The sequence below is a fragment of the Urocitellus parryii genome, chromosome 2, assembly GCF_045843805.1.
Source record: "Urocitellus parryii isolate mUroPar1 chromosome 2, mUroPar1.hap1, whole genome shotgun sequence".
In the NCBI taxonomy this organism is placed as follows: Eukaryota; Metazoa; Chordata; class Mammalia; order Rodentia; family Sciuridae; genus Urocitellus; species Urocitellus parryii.
Window position 1 is genome coordinate 105085407 of NC_135532.1, and position 20071 is coordinate 105105477.

At 42.8% G+C, this 20071-nt stretch overlaps 1 protein-coding gene across 1 annotated transcript in view; it reads left to right on the forward strand.

Annotated features, from left to right (window-relative positions):
• The window catches only part of LOC144253393 (uncharacterized), a 49518-nt gene that overhangs the window by 10771 nt on the left and 18676 nt on the right, over window positions 1-20071 (forward strand). The window contains exons 3-7 of the mRNA XM_077795498.1: window positions 112-260; window positions 2572-2712; window positions 3548-3693; window positions 10725-10820; window positions 16162-16291. Of these exons, the coding sequence (XP_077651624.1) occupies window positions 112-260; window positions 2572-2712; window positions 3548-3693; window positions 10725-10820; window positions 16162-16291 (662 nt within the window). The remainder of the gene's footprint in view (window positions 1-111; window positions 261-2571; window positions 2713-3547; window positions 3694-10724; window positions 10821-16161; window positions 16292-20071) is intronic.

Below are 20071 nucleotides of genomic sequence, written 5' to 3' on the forward strand. Positions count from 1 at the left end.
GTATGTGGTGCTGAGGATCGAACCCGGGCCGCACGCATGCCAGGCGAGCGCGCTACCGCTTGAGCCACATCCCCAGCCCCAGTAAGCCTGTTTTAAATCTTGCCTTCTCAGGCGTGGTTTCTGGAACTGAAGGGACGCGCCACCTGTCCATTTACCACCTTGGAAATTGTTGATTGCAAGATGGATCTCTGGTCTCTAGGGCGGCTGGGGAGGGCTCTGCAATTGAGCTGTTTGCATTCCCTTGTCCTCGATTATTGCAGGTAAGGCTGGAATGTGGAGTTCCTCAGGTAGCAGGGGAGGCAGCAGCCAGGGGTGGCCACATCCTCAGCAAGGCATGGCTGAAAAAGGACCCTCCAAAACCTCCTGAGAGTTGATGTGCCTGAGTATGTCAGGGTTCTCAAAAGAGTCTCTTCCACTCATTTGCTCTTTGAACAAATATCTGTCAAAGGCCAATTTATAGAAGACACTGTGCCCACTGCTGGGACAATACATATGTATATGAGGCAATGTTGCTGTCCAAGTGAGTCTTCGGTACAGTGGAAAAAGACATGCTCTTGACTCTGCTAATGCACCATGGAAAGTCATGTTTGGATACATGTTTTGTGGTACTTCAGATGAAGTGATGGGGTTAGTGGTCACCAGGAGAGGAGCAGGGGAGAAAGGAGGTGCTAGGGAGGAGCAGAGCACGTCCTTCATAGAGCTGGGGTGCCAACAGGGAGGGTCTGGGGGTGAGAATAATAATAATAATAATAATAATAATAATAATGCCAGCAGATGGTTATTGAGTGCTTACTGTGTGCCAAGCATCTTCAGGGATTAGCTCATTTATTCTCCCAATGACCTATGGGATTTCCAGCCCTAGACTAGAGATGAGGAAAGACTTGTTCAAGGTCATCCACAGGTTAGGAATGGAGCCTTGATGTGAATCCAAATTGCCTGACCTCAACAGAAATTGCAGGTTAGCAGCTTCTGGGTGAAGAATTGTCCTTCGCGAGCTGTGAGTGCCCACCTCTGATCCATGACACTGGATTTCCCGGGCTCCATTATTTATCATCCACAATTTCAGACTGTTTATATGGAAACTTTCTGATTCTGTTGAGATGATTTCCACTTTAAAAGTTTCGGAGTCTGTGACTCTTCCCATGTAGCCAGATGGGGTCTTGTACCCAAAAGACCAGTGGGCCATGAGGTGAGAGGAATGATTCCTGCCTGAGAAATGATGTCACAGAGACACAAAGTCCCTTAAAGAGAGAGGGTCCTGTCAGGACCGTGGTGATACTGAACAAGTCCATCAACAAAAACTAGGCAGAATGGGCTGGGGTTGTGGCTCAGTGGTAGAGCACTTGCCTAGCATGTGTGAGGCACTGGTTTAGATCCTCATACAAAAATAATAAATAAATTAAATAAAGGTATTGTGCCCATCTACAACTAAACAAATAAAAATAAATTAAAAATTTAAAAACTAGGCAGAAGGACTCCCAGCCCAGGGTAGCAGAAAGCCCAGGATCCTCAATACACCCTGCGGCAAATGCAGGATCGGCTTGGGTGTCTCTCTGATTTCTCACACTCTACTGGAAAGAATCAACCCCACTGCTAAGAGACCCTGCTAAGCCCCAGGTCCTGGGAGGGACCCTATGCGGTGGAAAGAGAGGAGAAAGAAGAAATTCCCATCTTCAGGAATCAGCTTGCCTTAACTGTCCGTTAACATAATTGCTGATGCCAAAGCATAGAAATCTAGAGTTATCAGGGTTGGGTAGATGGAAAGCGCCACCTGAGACCTCAACAGAAATTGCAGGTTAGCAGCTTCTGGGTGAAGAATTTTCCCTTGCAAGCTGTGAGTACACCAGGCAAGATGCCCTTCATTTACCTGCATGACTGCACCCCCATCCCAGCTGGGATACTGGCATATCAGAGGCCCTCCATAATTACTTGTTAATTAGTTAATACATTTAAAAAGTCATTTCTGATAATATTACCCACCTCATTCTAAAGTTCAAGCCTTGACATTGCCAAATCCTTGATGATGTCACTTTACCTCATTGAACCTCAGTTTCCTGACCCATTCATGGTACCAATCCCTATCCAAGCAGGGTGTGGAAGATGCTTGCGATTTCACTCTGCAAACTAAAGACTGTGTGGTCCAAGGTGATAGAGCACAGAGCCCTGATCGGAGAATGAGAAGTTGAACTTTCCTGAACCTGCTCAGGACATACCTTATAAGGCCCCTCCTTATAGGGTCTTGGTGCTGCTAGGGTCTTCTCAGCCTCCTCCCATCCATGTCTAGAGTGCCAACCTCAAGGCTCAGAGCTTGTTCTCCCTCTGTTTGCTGGAATGGGCACTTCAAACCATCCTCTGCTCCCTTTGCCCAAGAGTCAGCCTTCTGGTCCCCTTTGGTCTACACCTGGGCTGACCTCCCCCCACACACACACACTGCCAGCCCTGGCTCTGGAAACCCCAAGCCAGGGCTCAGAAGAAATGCCCCTCCCTGCCCTGGGGAAGGCTTTATGATTAGTAATGCAGCCAGCTACAGAGGTTTAAAAATTGCTAACTTGTTCCTGTCATTTCCTGTAGATTTGGAAATGAAGAAATTGAGAGTATTTTCTCAGGCCTGGAGAAGCATCAAAGGCTTCGCAGCCTCAGTCTGCGTTACTGTGGGCTGGAGCCCCCGAGTGGGCAGCGGCTGGGCTCCCTCCTCAGCCAGAGTGCCATATGGTGAGACGCGGTCCCTCCTCCCCCCGCTCGTCTTGGCAACGTTTTCTCTTCAGTCACACAACCCATCGTGACAGTTATTTTGATTGTTTTTTCCTAATATAAGAGAAAGATCCATTAGCTAAGTCTGGGGATCAAAGGTGTCAGGCTGAATGCTATTGGCCAGCTGACACAGTCACTAGGTCTATTTATGACATGGCCTATTTTTTTGTTTACTATGATCTATTGATTGATTATTTTATGGCTAGGCATATACTTTACCAGCTGAAGATCCTTTTCTATATTTTATTGGTGCATTAAAATGATACATAATATATAGTATATAATAAATAGATAATAAACAAATACATGCATGCAATATAACAATGTAACTTGGTCAATATCGCTCCCCAGTATCTTTTCTTTCCCTCCCTTCCTCCATCCTTCTAATCCCCTTCCTCTACTTTTTTGGTCTCTCTTTGATTTTCATGAGATCCCCTCACCACTTTTTTTTTCCTTTTCCCTTTCTAGCTTCCACATAGGAGAGAAAACACATCACCCTTGACCTTCTGAATTTGGCTTATTTTGCATGACATAATGATCTCAAGTTCCATCCATTTTCCTGCAAATGATATAATTTCATTATTCTTTATGGCTGACTAAAACTCCATTGTATACATACACCACACTTTCTTTATCCATTAAACTATTGAGAGATACCTAGGCAGGTTCCATCATTTGGCTATTTGGGGTCACACTGCTATGAACATGAGTATGCAGGTATCAGAGAAGACCTTAAGCCCTGATTTGAGGAAGTGGAACTAACTCTGGTGAACAATTATTTCGCTCTCTTCTCCAGTGAACTGCACCTTGACGGTAACTACTTGCAATGTTCCGGAGCCCTGGCTCTCCTCAGACCCATGGCGGAGTATGCAGAGATGCAGGGGAGAGACCAGCCAGCCATGGCCTTACCAGACTCTGGAAATCCCCCTCAGCTGCTCCAGAGTAAGCACTGGGAAACTTGGCCCTATGTTCCTTTGGGGGCCACCTGGAAGGAGGAAACTGCTTTGTGATTAAAAGTGACCTTCTTATTGGTCAATGGAGATTCTTCTTTAGATGTACAGGAGGCAGAATAATGGCCCCCACAAATGTCTTTGTCCTAATCTTCAGAACCTGTAAATGTTACCTCTTATGGTAAAAGAGGCTCTACAGATGTGATTAAGTTCTGGATTTTGAGTTGTGGAGATTAGCCTCAACACATGGGTGGGGACAGTGTAATCCCCAGGATCTTTATAAAAGGCAGCAGGAGGGTCAGAGTCAGAGAAGCTGTGACAACAGAAGCAAAGTTTGCAGTGAGGTCAGCAGCAAGGGAATGTGGGGGTGTCCAGAAGCTTGGCGAGACAAGGAAACTAATTTTCCACAGGGTCTCCAAAGGAATATAGCTCTGCTGACACTCACCATTTTTGACCTATAAGATCTATTTCAGCTTCTGACCTCCAGAATATAAGATTAACTAAACTGGTATTATTTTAAACCACTTAATTTATTTTCACTTGTTACAGCAGCAACAGGAAACTAATACAGTATGTTTATCAGATTCTCCGGGTTAAAAGTGAAAGCAACACAACAGGATTAAAGAGCAATATGGGTTTATTGACTCACAAACTGGGATGTCCATGGGCGCAGCTCCCTTCAGAGATGGCTGAAGGAGTGGAGGAGCTCAAACCATGTCATCAGGAGCCCTCAAGTTTGTTACCCCTGACTCTGGTTTCCCTTGGAGGGTTGGCCTCCTCTCCCAGGCTTTCTCCAAGCAGAAAGGACAGTTTATATACCTGCCAGAAGCCCCAGGGTTACATCATTGTGATTTGTAATCAAGCAGAAGGCACAAGCCTCTTGCTTCCAATAAGAAGGGAATTAGGTCACATACTTACCTGCTGGGTCAATCTCTGTGTAGGGGTAGTGAGCTATTGGCCAGAACTGATGAATCACACACTCAAACACTCATCACATGCAGAGGACAGAGATCTGTGCCCAGCGGCCCTGCCAGCATCTCATAAAGAGGGAGTAACCATCCTGAGGCATAGGGGAAGACAGATGCTGGACAGACAGGAACAATAGCTGTCTATTTCCCTCTAAATCGCTTCTCATCTGTTTTAATAGATTCTAAGGATGCATATTCATGACACATTTTAAAGCTGACGACTTTTTAATAACTGGTCACAGCAAACTGTAGCAAATGGTTAAGAGCACAGACAGAGGCCTGGGTTCAAATCTCTTTGTGTCTTTGAGCGTGTCTTCCAGAATCAATCTAACTTCAGCCATTTCAGCTGCAAAATGAACACAATGATAATTAGCCCATAATGGTCCGTGAGAATTATGTGATTTAATGAGCGTACTTACTTAGTACGATGCCTTGCTCAGAGTAAGTCCTTGAGAGACATTAATTTTCATCATCACCATAGCAACAACAACCCCTTCCCAGGAAAGCAGAATCTTCAATAATATTGGTAAATACGATTGCTCTATTTGCTGGGGGAAAAAAATGAAGATAAAGAGCTTGATGTAAAGGCCACTTCGTGGACGTGAAAACAAATAACTTGTAACAAATTCATATACGTAATGGTTGTTGCCTGTTTCGGGACCTTCATCAGAATTATATAGGTCATCTGTTGAATTTGATAATCCAGCTAGCCCTATAACTATGCAAAAGGAAACTGGAAAAGAATGTTTAATATCAAATATACTTTCCCTGTGCTATTTTTTTAAGCCATGATCCTACGTATGAAGTCCTGCATGATAGCTTTGGAATCTAAATAACAAGTGGATCTGTTATTGTTGTTTGTTTGTTTGTTTTTTAAGAGTTGGAAATGTAAAAGTGGTGTCTCAAGGGCTTAGCATGTGGCAGGTGAGGACAGGTGTGGGAATCATGAGAGGTAACTTGTTACAGCAGCAACAGGAAACTAATACAATATGTTAATCAGATTCTTCAGGTTCAAAGTGAAGAAACATGAAGATCCCCCTTTCCAGTTGTCCCAAGTGCTTTCTGCTAAAAGGGACAGTGACACTTAATATGGAGAGTTCTGGATTTGTTTTCCCAGGGTTGGAGTTGAGGGCAGAGAGTGTCTGTCCTGTCATTCCCCACAGGTGCCCCGGGTGGGTGGGAACTGCGCTGGGGCTGGGCCCTGCCATCATGGGTCAAAGGACAGAAGCTCTTATAAGTTTTCACTTAGGGTCTCAGAAATACCGACAACACCCACCACAAATTCAGGTACATTTCTAGGTTCTTCTCTTTTCCTAAGGCTGTGACACTAAAATCCACTGGAACCTTCATTTACTTATTTTTTTCATTTTTTAAAATTTCAATTCGTTATATATGACAGCAGAATGCATTACGATTCATGTTACACATATAGGGCACAGTTTTTCATATCTTTGGTGGTACCCGGGAACCTTCATTTTTATCCCATTTCAGCTGGTACATTTCACTATACTGAGTTCCCCTGGATAATTGTATTCATGTTCTCAGGCTGCCATAACAAAATGCTGCCGGCTGGGGGGCTTACACAACCAAAATTTTATTTTCTCACAGTTCTGGAGGCTGAAAGTCCAAGATTAAGGTGCCAGCCAATTCTGTTCCCACTGAGGGTTCTTTTCATGGCATGCAAAGGGCCACCTTCTCACTGTCTCCTCACGTGACCTTCCTCGGGACATCAGGTGGAGAGAGGGAATGAGCTCTCTGGCCTCTCTTCTTACAAGGACACTGAATCTATCAGATCAGGGCCTCGCTTTCCTGACCCTATTTAACCTGAATTCCTTCCTTAGATTCCCCGTCTCCAAATATAGCCAGATTAGGGGTCAGGGCTTCAACATATGAATTGGGGCAGACAACAACATTCAGTCTATAACAGTAACGTGCACACCAGCACAGAGGGAAAGAACCTGTGTTTCAGAGCTGGGATCATAGACCTCAGCTCAAGCAAAATTATTTTTCCCATCCTGATTTAATATGCCAGCAGGATTAGCCTTAAATAATAGAATAAGAGGCAAGTGAGGCAAGAAAGTTCAATGACCATGTGTCACCAGCAGCCCCTGCCCCATCTCATTTTCTTTTTCCATTTTAACTACAATATACTTTATAAATCCTGATGTCTTATATTACCTCGATCTGTCAAAGGGAAAGCAATTGCACAGATTGTTCTCCAACAATCCAGGGTCATCTCCAACCTCCCCCACTAACCAGGATCCTGATTTTGCCTTAGTGAGGAGGTCAGTGGAGGTGCTGGCCCTCACCTGGCCATGGGTAAGTATGGAATCCACCTGGACTTTGCCACCCTAAAATAGGATTCTTGAGCAGAAGAACCTGGTGTCTCACCCCAACTACCTGTCATTTCATGATCCTGCCAGATCCTTGTTGCTGTCCTGGCCCCTGTCCTTAGATAGCCTTGCTCTTGGAACACAGTACATGAAAAGTTTCCCAGGATATGTTGGAAAGGGTGTGAGTGGTTGCTTGTTTGTTTGTTTAATAATTATAGCCTAGAAATTTAATTTTCATTTTATTATTATTATTTGTTGGGTACTGGGGACTGAACCCAGGGGAACTCTACCCCTGAGCTGTATCCTCAGCCCTTTTTATTTTAGATTTCAAGACAGGGTCTCACTAAGTTGTTGAGGCTGGTCTTGAACTTGTGATCCTCCTGCCTCAGCATCCTAAGTTGCTGGAATTATATGCCTGTACCACCATGCCCAGCTAGATTTTTTTTTTTTTTTTAAGAAATGCCCAGGTCTCAACTTCCGTGAGAATCATGTACCTGTTGTTAAAATATCCCTGGTCATAAGCATCTCATTCTCCCACTTTGCAAAAGAAAGGAAAACCTCTCTTCCGATCAGTATCTTAGTAGAATGTTTTGCTCTGTAATACAAAAGCAAAGAGATAATTCAAAATATTATGCAAATATTACAGAAGTTACTGACTCCAATAACTCAGGGACAACCTGTTTTTACACATCAAGTGGTTTCCAACTTTTGCTTTTAATGAAGGAGGACCTAGTCTAGTTATCAGCTGACATGTTATTTAAAAAATCATTTTTTTTTTTTTTTGCAGGACCCAGTGGCACATGCCAGTAATCCCAGTGGTTTGGGAGGCTGAGGCAGGAGGATCTAGAATTCAAAGCCAGACTCAGCAATTTAGCAAGGCTCTGAGCAACTCAGTGAGACCCCGTCCCTAAATAAAATACAAAAAGGTCTAAGATGTGGCTCAGTAGTTAAGGACCCCTGGGTTCAATCCCTGGTACAAAAAAATCATTTTTGTATATGATAGATTACTAGGCAATTTTTAGTATATAATTCAAGTATTCAAAGAATTGGATAAAACTGGTAAGGTAAAACTTTTTCTAGAATTACACAGATGAAAAACAACTTATTATAAGTATACCCCATACAATGTTTGGGATATACATGCCCTAAAATAATTATTCTTTATTCATCTGACAGTTAAAGTTTCCAGGTGTCCTGCAATGGAATGAGAGTATGGGGACAGATGGGGGGTGTTTGGGGCAAGGGAGGCTAAGCCTGGCAACCCTACTCCATTCTCATCTTGTGCAAATAAGGCTTGTTAGCATGTAAAACTCTAGCAACAACCACAGAAAACAACAGAACAATACTGAACTCTGTATCACTCTAGAATATTCTCCAATGGATATGTGAATTAATACAAAAAAAACATTAATTGTCTCACTGAGAGATGCAGTCGATAAAATTTTTATTTCTGTACTTATTAAGGCTTATCAAAATGTGTAAAATACACCTGCTGTATTATATGTGTAGTTCTAAAAGTTGATTAATAACTGCAGAAGAAATTTTTAATGCTTTACATCATATTTATTGCTTTATAGACATATGAGGATATTACCCCAAGAAATTTTTAAAATTTGGGGCTGGGGATGTGGCTCAAGCGGTAGCGCGCTCGCCTGGCATGCGTGCAGCCTGGGGTTCGATTCTCAGTACCACATACCAACAAAGATGTTGTGTCCGCCAATAACTAAAAAATAAATATTAAAATTCTCTCTCTCTCTTTCTCTCTCTCCCTCTCTCACACTCTCCTTAAAAAAAAGAAATTTTTAAAATTTAAATATTTAGACACATAGCATTTTTATTACAGAGGAATTTTACACGATGACCTGCAAATGACTTTCAAATACCAATTAAGCAGAATGAAAATAAAAATAACAGCACAAGAAAAAAAGGGAATAATATAAAACTTTCAACAACTGAAGAAGAGTTTGCTTGGGATTCATGTTGTTTCTGATGTTTTACTGAATTATAGTTGGTGTCAAATTGCTTGGAGTTGAGATTCCATAATGATACAACAGATTTTATTTTTAAAATGTCAACATTTGCCATAAGCTAAAAAATTTTTGAAATTTTAAAACGTATGAAAAATTTAAATATCAACCTAAAATTGTACAAGGTATTCCTTGAGGATGTTATGAGAGAACTTTTTTTTTTTCTGTGCTGAGAATGGAACCCAGCTCCTCATGCAGACTACACAAGGGCCTTACCACTGAACTGCACCCCCAGCCCAGCAAAAATGTATTGAGATCACTGCTTAGTAAGACCCAAATGTTTGGTTCTCTCCTCTCTGTATGAGCTACTCCCAGGCCTCCCAGAAACTTCTTTCTGCTAGAGTCAGGCACTATGACTTTCTAATGCCAACAACCAAGGGGGCCCAAATAGCTCACAAATAGCTAATGACAAATTTGTTTTCTTGGTTACTTGTTACAACATAGGAATGCAATCTTAATAATGATGTACCTTCCTCTGCTCATTGTTTGTTCTGACATCCATCAGATATTCCCCCATGTGCTTAGGTTATGATGGTGCACAAAACAAAGATCTCTCCCCTGGAGGAGGGGGCTGGAACGCAGCATGCATGGGTGTGTGCATGTGTGCGGAGGGTGGTCAGGCAATTTTCAAAAGGTGCAATAAATATACATATGCTACAGTTTGGAGGAAGGTGATAATTTATATGAAAAAAGAAAAAGAGCAAGGTGTGGGAGTCTGGGAGTCTGGGGAAGGAAGACAGATGGCCTGTGATTTTTAAGTAGACAGTTGAGTGCGGCCACCTTGAAGAGGTAGCATCTGGGAACAGGCACAGCAGTGATGAAGGAGCCCCACAGAAGGGTGCAGATGAGCAGGCCAGGCCCGGGGAACAGCCTGGACCAAGGTCTAAGACCTTTGCATGTAAGAGCAGAGGGTGCTAATATATTTTTCAGGGACCAGTGAGGAAAGGACCCAGTAGCTGGAAAGGAGCTGAGGAGGGGAGGCTGCGGGGTCAGGAGCAGGGGACAGGAGACCTGCTGGGGGCTGTGGTCCTACAGGCAAGAGAGGCATCTACACAAGTGAGTCTGGGGTTGGTGGGAAGGGATCAGATTCTGCATTGTATGGTGGGGTGCAAGAGAAAGGCAAAAAAGAGTCCAAACTGAATCCAGAGAAATAATATTTTAATACATTTTGGTGGGGCCGGGGGTACCAGGAATTAAACCCAGGGGCACTCGACCACTGAGCCACAGCCCTAGCCCTGTTTTGTATTTTATTTAGAGACAGTGTTCACTGAGTTGCTTAGGGCCTTGCTTTTGCTGAGGCTGGCTTTGAACTCGCGATCCTCCTGCTTCAGCCTCTGAAGCTGCTGGGATTACAGGCGTGTGCCACCACACCCGGCAATACTTTTTTTTTAAAACAACAACAACAACAAAATGTTCCTCCCTGCTGTGTTCCTATTGAGGGAGCTGTGGAATGTAAGGGAGATTAACTGGAGGCCTGGTGGGCTAGTTCTTGGGCCTGACTTGGTTGCCTGTTCACCTCAAGGCTTCAGGGAGGGGAATGAAAAGTGACAGGATGGACAGGGTCTTGGCAGCAGGTCGGCTGATGCCTGTGAGAAACACCTCCCTCCAAAGAGCACATAAAATGAAGTATCTAGCGCATCATTCAAATTGCAACAGGCTACATTTTTTTAAAAATCTTTTTTGTTTTCCAACCAGCTGGCCAGGGAGCAAGATCAACTTTGAGCCAAACTGCAAAATCGTCTGAAGCCATCGCAGTGAAAACCACTTCAGAGAAGAAAAAGAGAAGAAGAGGTATTTGTGTTATTGCTGTTTGGACAATTCCTTCCCATCCCTTCTGCTTATAACTCACTTCCCCTCTCCTGGGCTGTGTGTTCCCAATACCACCCCAAAACAGAGAGAAAAACCCAAGTGGAGAAAAGACTCAATGTCTTGTGACCCCATATAAACCAAACAGGAAGGGCTTCACCTTGTCCACCCGAGGAGTTAATCTTTGGCACATTGAATGTTCCGAAAAAAGAATTATGGGGCCTAGGCTGGTTTGGGAACAGCTTTGTGAGATCAGCCAGCAGGACCTCATAAATCTAGCTTGGAGCCTTCTCCAACTATAATTTTACTTAGAACCAGAAACTGAGTGGTTTTGAAGGAATTTTAAGAAGTCACCGACTTCATAGGGACCAGGGTCCTATTCCTGACATCCACACCAGCGCCTGGCTCTCAGCAATGTGAGGGCATTGCGCTCCCCAGTTTCCAGTGTTGTGTTAACAGAGAGAAATTCCAAAGAGCCAGCACAAGACAATCCTGGGTGTGTCACCTACAGTAGTCTTTGGGAAACTCCGCCCAGAGGCCAGCTTGAATCTGTGTTGTTCTGTTTTAGACCACTTCATGAGTTTTTGGTACCATTTGTTTGCAGGGAAGTGTGACTGGTTTGGGCCACTGAGCTGTATCCCTAGCCTTCTTTATTTTAATTTTTTAAATTTTGAGACAAAGTCTCAAAATAAATTGTCCAGGCTGACCTCAAACTTGCAATCCTCCTATCTGAGCTTCCCAAGCAGCTGGAACTTTAGGAGTCCAAAACAGGCCCAGCTCTCTTCTTTGATCGTAATCTGTTCTGTGTGGGCTTTATTTTTTTTTTTTAATCCTGTTCTTGTATTATTAGTCTTGCATCTTCTCTGTGAAATATCGCCAAATTCAAAAATTATAAATTCTTATAAGTTGTAAAGTGAAAGAATGTATCAGACCCTCTCTCTGTCATCTGATGTAAATATAGTCTTTCCACAGGGTAGAGCTAGTAGAGTTTGGAAATTCACAGGAGAGTCTACTCCAGGGATGGAGCTGGGAAGACTTTGGAAACATGCTGGCCTGGTATGAAATCAAGAAAGGATTTCGTTGAGGAAGGACTTGAGCAAGCCATGAGGCCCAAGTTCAGCTAAAACAAGAGGCTGTGAGGTTTGGGCCTCACAAGGAGGAAGGGTCACACTAAGGAGGACCCTGCAAGGAATCCTTTGCCTGAACCCAAGAGAAACAACTTGGATATGTATTTATTTTACATTTCCAGAGTTCACCGAGGAAATTGAAAAACATCTTCCCACATTGGGCCGTTGCTTGTAGAGTCATAGGGTGTTTGTTTGAGGGGAGAGTTTGGCCTTTGGTAGAACAGTCCTACTTGTTTCAAAATGAAGGGTCAGATGGAGCTGATTTACATCCTCCTCCTGGGTGAGGAGGCCAGATGGTTTCCATTTGGCCCTAATTGAAAACAGCCACACTATTTTCCTGCACATCTCTTTTTGGACAGGAGGCTTTTGGCCTTCTGCTTGGAAAGTTGTCCCCATCGAACCAGAGGAGTCCAAACCCCATTCAGAAGCTTGACCCCCCCGCCCCCATTCCTTCCCTCACTTGGAGTCATAAGAACCTCGACAGTGATGATTACAAAAACTGACAACTTGATGTTGGGCAGCCATTTACAAGTTGATAGAAGAAGCCCAATATTCCATTTCTATGCTTGCAAACTTGAGGCATATTCATCCCAGTCCAGTCCTGTCCTTCAACACCAGTGACCAGGAAGACTCATAGACCTAACCAGCGGCTCTGGCCATAGTCACTCCTCATCTCCAAACCCTATAAAAAAGCAAAAGAAAAAATTAGAATTATTAGATTAGTGCTTTTCTCAACTTGAACGCCTCCACAGGCACCTGGAGGACTTGCCAAAACACAGATTGCTAATAAATTTTTTTAAATAATAAAACTAAAATAAAAAAAAGGCAAGCACAGATTGTTAGGGACACCACCCCCTCAAGGTTCTGGACCTGGAGACTCTGTATTTCTATGAGGCTGATGCTACTGGTCCAGGGACCACATTTTGGGAACCATTGCTTTTGGACTTAAAAAAAAAATTAGATTGCATGCTCTTGATTTATTTTGCTCATTGAAGAAAATTAGAGAACAGAGTGAGACTCCTGGCAGCCTCTTTTCTGCTCTGGAGCCATGGAATCAGCAGGCCCGTGCCCATTTCTGTTCTGGTGTCTCTGCCTTGTCAGTTAGGCCCTCCTTGGATCCCGTGGCTGTCTGCACCATGGGGATTCAGGAGCTGGGAACTCTGGGTCTGAAGGCTGGTCAACCCTCAAATGGGAGAGGTCCACCTTGGCCTACGCCCCACAGACCTGTGAGGTCCATGCAGAGCTAGAAGATGGCCAAAGGCTGGAAGTCCCTGAAATGTGGACAGGAATGGCCATCTGTGGATGACATGGTTCCCTGATCCCCATTCAGGCAGTCCTCAAAGTTCCTGAAAGACCTGATAAGGACCAAGGGGTACCTTGTCACCTGGATGTGTTTGTCTTCTAGCCAAAGCCCCACACGTAGTCTCCAGGAGAATTTAGGATGAAACAAACCAATAAGTGACTTAGACATGTACAGGGGTCAAAATTCAACCATAACATGATCTTTCCATGAGCTTGAGATTGATCAGAACTTCACTACGGTACCATGCTGCCCAAGCACCAAACCCACCTGCCCAGGTGAGACACTGTTACTTATATCATAGTCTCAGTCCACAGAAATATCAGTGGCATTATGGAACAGAAGGATCAAATTCTAAAGTCAAGACGTAATCTTCAAAACAGCGTTATTAGTTCCAAAACAGGAAGGTACCACTTATAATCCTGAAATTATTTTATTGGAGATTTTATCCTGGGGTGACAGCTAAACAATAAAAACCTGTACAGATGAGTTCTAAGATCCAAGGTGTGAATCATCCCATGCTAATTGCACCTTGATTTCTGAAGCCCTGTAATCAAGCGAATGAAGTTTATGTTCTGGTTTGTAAAACTGGGAATTATACAGGAAATTACACGTGTTCTTTGTCAATGGAAAGAAGTTATTTTTAACAATTTTTTTTTTAATTTCACCACAAAGAGAAAGTCCTGTCAGGGCCTAGCACCCACAGGGTGGTGAATAGTATTGAGCAGACCGATCTGATGCCATCAGAATGTGTAATGCTCACCTGATCTGGTGGCTCCAGAATAGATCAGAGGGTGAAGGAGATGAGGGAGTCTCCCTGGAGAAATGCTGGTTCCATGAGAACTTGCACTTGGCCTTTGGGTACTGGCCCACCTCAGCTCTCCAGGAAGGAAGGAGAAGTTTACCAGCTGGCAGGAGAGGGTGTTCTAAGCAGAAAAGCCACATGAGGAAAGGCTCAGAGAATGGAGGTGTCTGGAGGGTGGGACATCCTGTAGTCACTGCAAGAGGTCATGAGGAGTAGCTGGAGCTGTGGTACCTTTGACTTCCCCATGGGGAAGCAATCCACACCTGCCCTATCACAGGCCCAGAAGCTCACCTCCTCTCCAAGGGTGCACATTTGTGCCATGCTGGCTGCAAGGGGTACAGCCCTGGCTGAGAACGTTTCTCTCCTTGCAAAGTTCAGCTGTGTAAGAACTTAGCTTCTAGACTTCAGCCTGGGCCCACCGGCTCACCTTGCACCCATCCTGCCTTCTGGCAGGCTGGGAGGGGGTGAGAAGAAATGAGGGCCACGTGTGGTCGGTGTTCACGTCGTTAATCATTCCGAGCAGCAGACCGAACTTTTCAAAGGCATTTATATTTGTGAAAAGATTTTAAAAATAGAAAAAAATCATAATCCATTTGTGTTCACAAAGTGGAATCGAAGCATGATTAATAACATTGTACTTGAAAAAACAATGAACATAAAACTTTCCACAATACAACTGCACTCTACGCTCCATTTGTTATTCATTCATTCACTCCACAAACATTTATTAAGTGTCTACCGTGTGCCAGACATTGTCCCTGTGTGTCAGCACTGCTCCATTATTCATGAAAGCTGTCTTTTGTTATCGTCTCCATGCCCTGGATATAAGGACAAATAAGATTTAGACAAGTTAGGCTTATCCCCAATAAAACTAAAGGACAGGCCAGCTGTCATCTCTCCAAGTGTGTCCTGAAGGGAAATAAATCCATTTTATTCAATGATCCAACACATTAGAGCCATATCCCAAGAAACCAATCAACCCCCCCCCCCCTTTTTTTAAAGCCTATTTTCTACTTTTTGTTTTTTCTGAGCTGGCACACTAGGGTGACCTATGTCCAAATTCACCATCTTTCCCTAAAATGTCGGTTTTTGTCCAGGGATTGAAGACTTAACACTTGATCACCATGACTCTCCACATATGCTGGCTAACCTTCACCTGACACCAGCTCCGTGAGGGCTAAAGGGCTGGCATATTGTCCCTTTGGTTTCCTGTTGGGTCCCCAACACCTAGAGGACAGCTTGGCCCATAATAGGAAATCAACAATATTTGTCGACTGCCAAATGCATCCCAGTCAATAGAGACCTGATAACCTGGGGGGAAGCTCTAGGCGAACATGTGGGCAAATCAGTGTGCACACAAAGGATCCTTTAAGATCCCTTAGTTGCCTGTACAGCATGATATTTAGATGTATTCTAAGTCCCACGCTGTTTCTTCCCTGGTTTTGGACCAGATTCCTTGCTCCTGAGTTGAGTCCCGGATGAAGTAGTTAGCTTGTGTCTAGGGGGTGCATATAACTGTAAATACCTGGGGGCCCCCAAAAAGCTGTCTGGCTTTGGGATTGGTGGTTCAGATTTCCCATCTCACTTACTAAGTGGACAAGCTGGTAGTATGCTCACTGCTATTTCTCCTTCTTCATCAATGTTTTTTTCTTTACTAAATTCCTAACCTTGAACTGGTGTGAATTACATGTGTGCACCATGCCACCCCACAGCACCCACAGCACCTACAGTGAGCCTTTTAAAAGCCATGGAGAATGAAGGTGAGCCAGCCCAGGACTCCCTTTTTAAGGCCTCCCACATCCCCACAATCAGCAGACAACTCCTCTTCTATCAAGATTCTGCCAGGGACTTCAGTTTTTCTCTCTAGATTAATACAGAGCAATCTGCGGCTTCCCAGGTTAAAGGATAAGAGAGACATGGAGTATGAAACAAGGACTTTAAAAACTACATATGTAGTACTTCCTTGCTATATTGCAAAATGAATCCACTCACACAAGTCCAGCGAGTACAGATTTTTTTAAAAAATAATCAATTTAGCTGATGATAAATGGGAACTATTGTCTAAAATAACAAATCACTCTGATTTTCTTGTAGGATTCAGGAAAAAAGTGAAAGGTTTGACGGAAGCTGGTCCTTGGCTAGTGAAGTTGTACTTGGCAGATAATGGCATAGACGGAAAAGGAGGAGGAGCGGACTTGTTGGAATTCACCCGAACTTTAACATGGTGAGAAGCAAATAGAGGTCTGATTTGTCCACTTTCCAGAACTAAGTGTTTGTAAGTCATGGGGATGATGATTTAGTTATCTTATTATTTATTTATTTTGGTACTGGAGATTGAACTCAGGGGCACTTAACCACTGAACCACATCCCCAGCCCCTTTTGTATTTTATTCAGAAATGGGGCCTCATTGAGTAGCTTAAGGCCTCGATAAGTTGCTTATGGCCTTCAACTCACAAAACTCCTGCCTCAGCCTCCCAAGCTTGTGCCACTGTGCCCAGTAGGAATGATGATTTAAATGCAGATTTTTTTTTTTTTTTTTTTTTTTTTTTAGCAGTTTCTTGTAAGGTCGTTCACCTCCAAGAGCACTGTGACCTGAAAGGAAGCACAGCCTATTTGGAAGTATACACTCCTTTGTGTTGTCCCATCCTCCTCGGTCCCAAAGACATAGCTATTCTTGAGAGTTTCTGGAAAACAGAGTATTTCCTTGCCATATTTGTCTTGACAAATCTTAGGCCTCTCCCTGCCCAGCTGCACAGAATCCACATCCTCCGTGGGCCAAGGCACTGTTCAGAGGTACCATAAATTTAGGAAAACTTGCTGGGTGGAGAGGGCTCTGGAGTACACACCCCCAGCAGGAGGTCCTTCTGGCACCTGAGGCATGAACAAGGTCTGAAGCTGGAGGGCTGGTGGATGGCAGGTTATAAGTTTAGAAGAAAAAGATTCCTTCTCTAATATACTTACCTCCTTATTCAAAGGAAGAAGGGGAAGATGTTTTAATTGGAGAGCTTTGCTGCACTTTCTATAATAATTATATTAATGAATTTCCTTTTATTAGCCTTTTAGTATAGTATTGAATTTAATATATTGCTGATGCATTATTCTTTTTATGTATTGCTAAAATTTTGTTAAGGTTTTTTTGCAACTATGTTCCCAGGTATACTAACCTTGTACTTTCCTTGTAACATCTTTGTCTGTCTGGGATCTAGATAGTCCTGGAGGCACAGAGTGAGTTAGGAAATGTCCCCTCCTCTCCTGTCTTATGAAATACTGTTTGTAGTAGTGATTGGCAGTATTTCATCCTTAAGTATTTTTTAGGTTGTTCAGTGAAGACACTGGACCTGGAGCTTTCTTTATGAGACATTTTGAACTACAAATTCATCTTTCAAGTAGTGATAGGGCTATATTGGTTTTGCTTGTTTTTTTCCTGTATAAATCTCTGATAATTGGTGCCTTTCAAGAAATTTGTTCATTTCATTCAAACAAAAACTTTTTTTCATGACCCTTCCTTATGAGCCTTTTAATGTCTGTTGGATCTATAGTGATGCTTCCTCTTTTGTTGACATTGATAATTTGTTTTTACTTTTTTTCTGATCATTTTGGTTAGAAATTTATAATTTTATTAATCTTCTCAAAAAAAAATCTTTGGTTTTCTCTACTGTTGCTCTATTTCCAATTTCATTTATTTCTTCTCCTTATTATCTCCTTTCTTCTCCTGACTGTGGGTTTCATGTTCTTCTCTTTCTAGATTATTAAGGTAAAAGCTTAAGTCTTTATTTTAAGCCTTTTTATTTTTTTAATATAAATAATTGTCTTAGCACTAAACACCTCTTTCATTGTGCCCTGCCAATTTTGATACATTGTATTTTCATACAGCATGGGATGCATTAGATTGACAGCCTTGGTCAAGTCTTCCATGCCTTTACTAACTTTGTAGTTACTTGCTCTAAAAATTATTAAGAGAAGGGAATCTGTGATTATATCTCATTGAAGTTTAATCAGTTTTTGTTTTGTGTATTTTTAAGCTCTATTATAGTTACATGTCAGAGTCCATCTCCAACAGGGGGTCTCAGGAGACGAACTGATCGTGAGGAGTCAGCGAAAGGGGGTGGAGAAACAACACAGACACAAAAGTGAAGGTGCTGAATCCCAATCTTTACTTGTGAAGTTGATCATATATACTTTTCATTTTGGCAGGCTCACAGTACTTTGTGGTTACAAAACAGGAATCATTATTCAAAGAAACAAAATATTATGTAGCTGCAATTAGATAAGAAGAATGTATCTTGGCTTATGCATAAGCAAGCATTTTTACTTTCAGTTCACGTTTTGCTTTGAGCTGTTTCTGCTTAGTTAGTTTTTAATAATAGTTAGAAATGTCCCAGATTATTGGCCTATACCTTGACTATTCTTTCTTAACTTACTGACTAGAACCAGCACCGCGGTTATGGCAAGTGGTTAACTTGAAAAGAGAGGCTACTAATTTTAATCAAGAGTAAGAGCACAAACCATTGTGTACAGGAACAAGAACAAGCACTAATCTGTCTTCTTCTCTAGATTTTAATTTAATTTCTCAAAAACTTCCTTGACTGTTTTTCCTACAGGGAGTTTTTCATTAAACATTAACAATTTACCTTCCACAGCTGAATCGTTGCATTTATAGCAAACAGATTTATTCTTTAGAAGTAGTTGCATTAATTGGGAAAGTCATGTTTTTTCCTTCATATTTAATGGTCATATGAGAAGTCGAAACTATACTTATTAAGAGAATACAAAAACAAACCAGCCCATTCCCAGAGACATACTGCACTCCTCCAGAGGATGGACGCCTTGTGCCATCCACCTCAGTAGGGCCTTGCCATAGCCTGAGTCAGGGGAGGGGTGCAGCAGTTACATAAACTTTTAAGATTGTTAGTATCTTGATGAATTTACCCTCATTATCATTATGAAAGATCTTTGGTTGTTGTTGTTGTTTTGTACTGGGGATTGAACCCAAGGGCACTTAACCACTGAGCCACATCCCCATCCCTTTTTAGTTTTTGAGACAGGGCATCACTAAGTTGCTTAGGGCCTCCAACTTGTGATTCTCCTACCTCAGCCTCCCAATCTGCTGGGGTTACAGGCGTGCACCCCCACACTTGGCCCACATTCATTTTTTTCCGGTCTTTTGTCCCTTTGCCTTCCACCAATGGTTTCCATTGCATGTCTTGTGTTCATAATCCATCCTCCTGCAAGTCTAACATGCCCTCAGTGCCCTCCAGTGTGTTTTTTTAAATAACTTTATTACAACTATGGTTTATTTTTATTTATCTTATTTTATGTGCTGCTGAGGTTTGAACCCAGGGCCTTATACATGCTAGGCCAGTGCTCTACCACTGAGCCACAGCCCAGCCCCAATCCAATGTGACTTCATCATCTTCATCCCTGTCAGTTCCACTTCATCATCTTCATCCCTGTCAGTTCCACTGATCGATCCACTTCTACCTGCAACCTGTTCATGCTCTTCTCTGCCTTCTTGAGTGTCTAGAGTACACTGATAATGAACGTGTTGATGTCTTGGATATTATCACCCATGTCATTCTGGGTATCTTGTTTTTTGTTTTTTTTTTTTTTTTTTTTTAAGAGAGAGAGAGAGAGAGAGAGAGAGAGAGGAGAATTTCAAAATTTATTTTTCAATTTTCGGCAGACACAACATCTTTGTTGGTATGTGGTGCTAAGGATCGAACCTGGGCCGCACGCATGCCAGGAGAGCGCGCTACCGCTTGAGCCACATCCCCAGTCCCTGGGTATCTTGTTTTATCTTTTTAGTTGTAGATGAACACAATACTTTTATTTATTTATTTTTATGTGATGTTGAGGGTCAAATCCAGTGCCTCACACCTGCTAAGCAAACACTCCACCACTGAGCCTCAACCCCAGCCCCTCATGTGTCTGTATTATGTTGTTTTTAAGTCCTTTAGGTATAGACCGAGGAGAGGGATAGCTGGGTCAAATGGTGGTTCCATT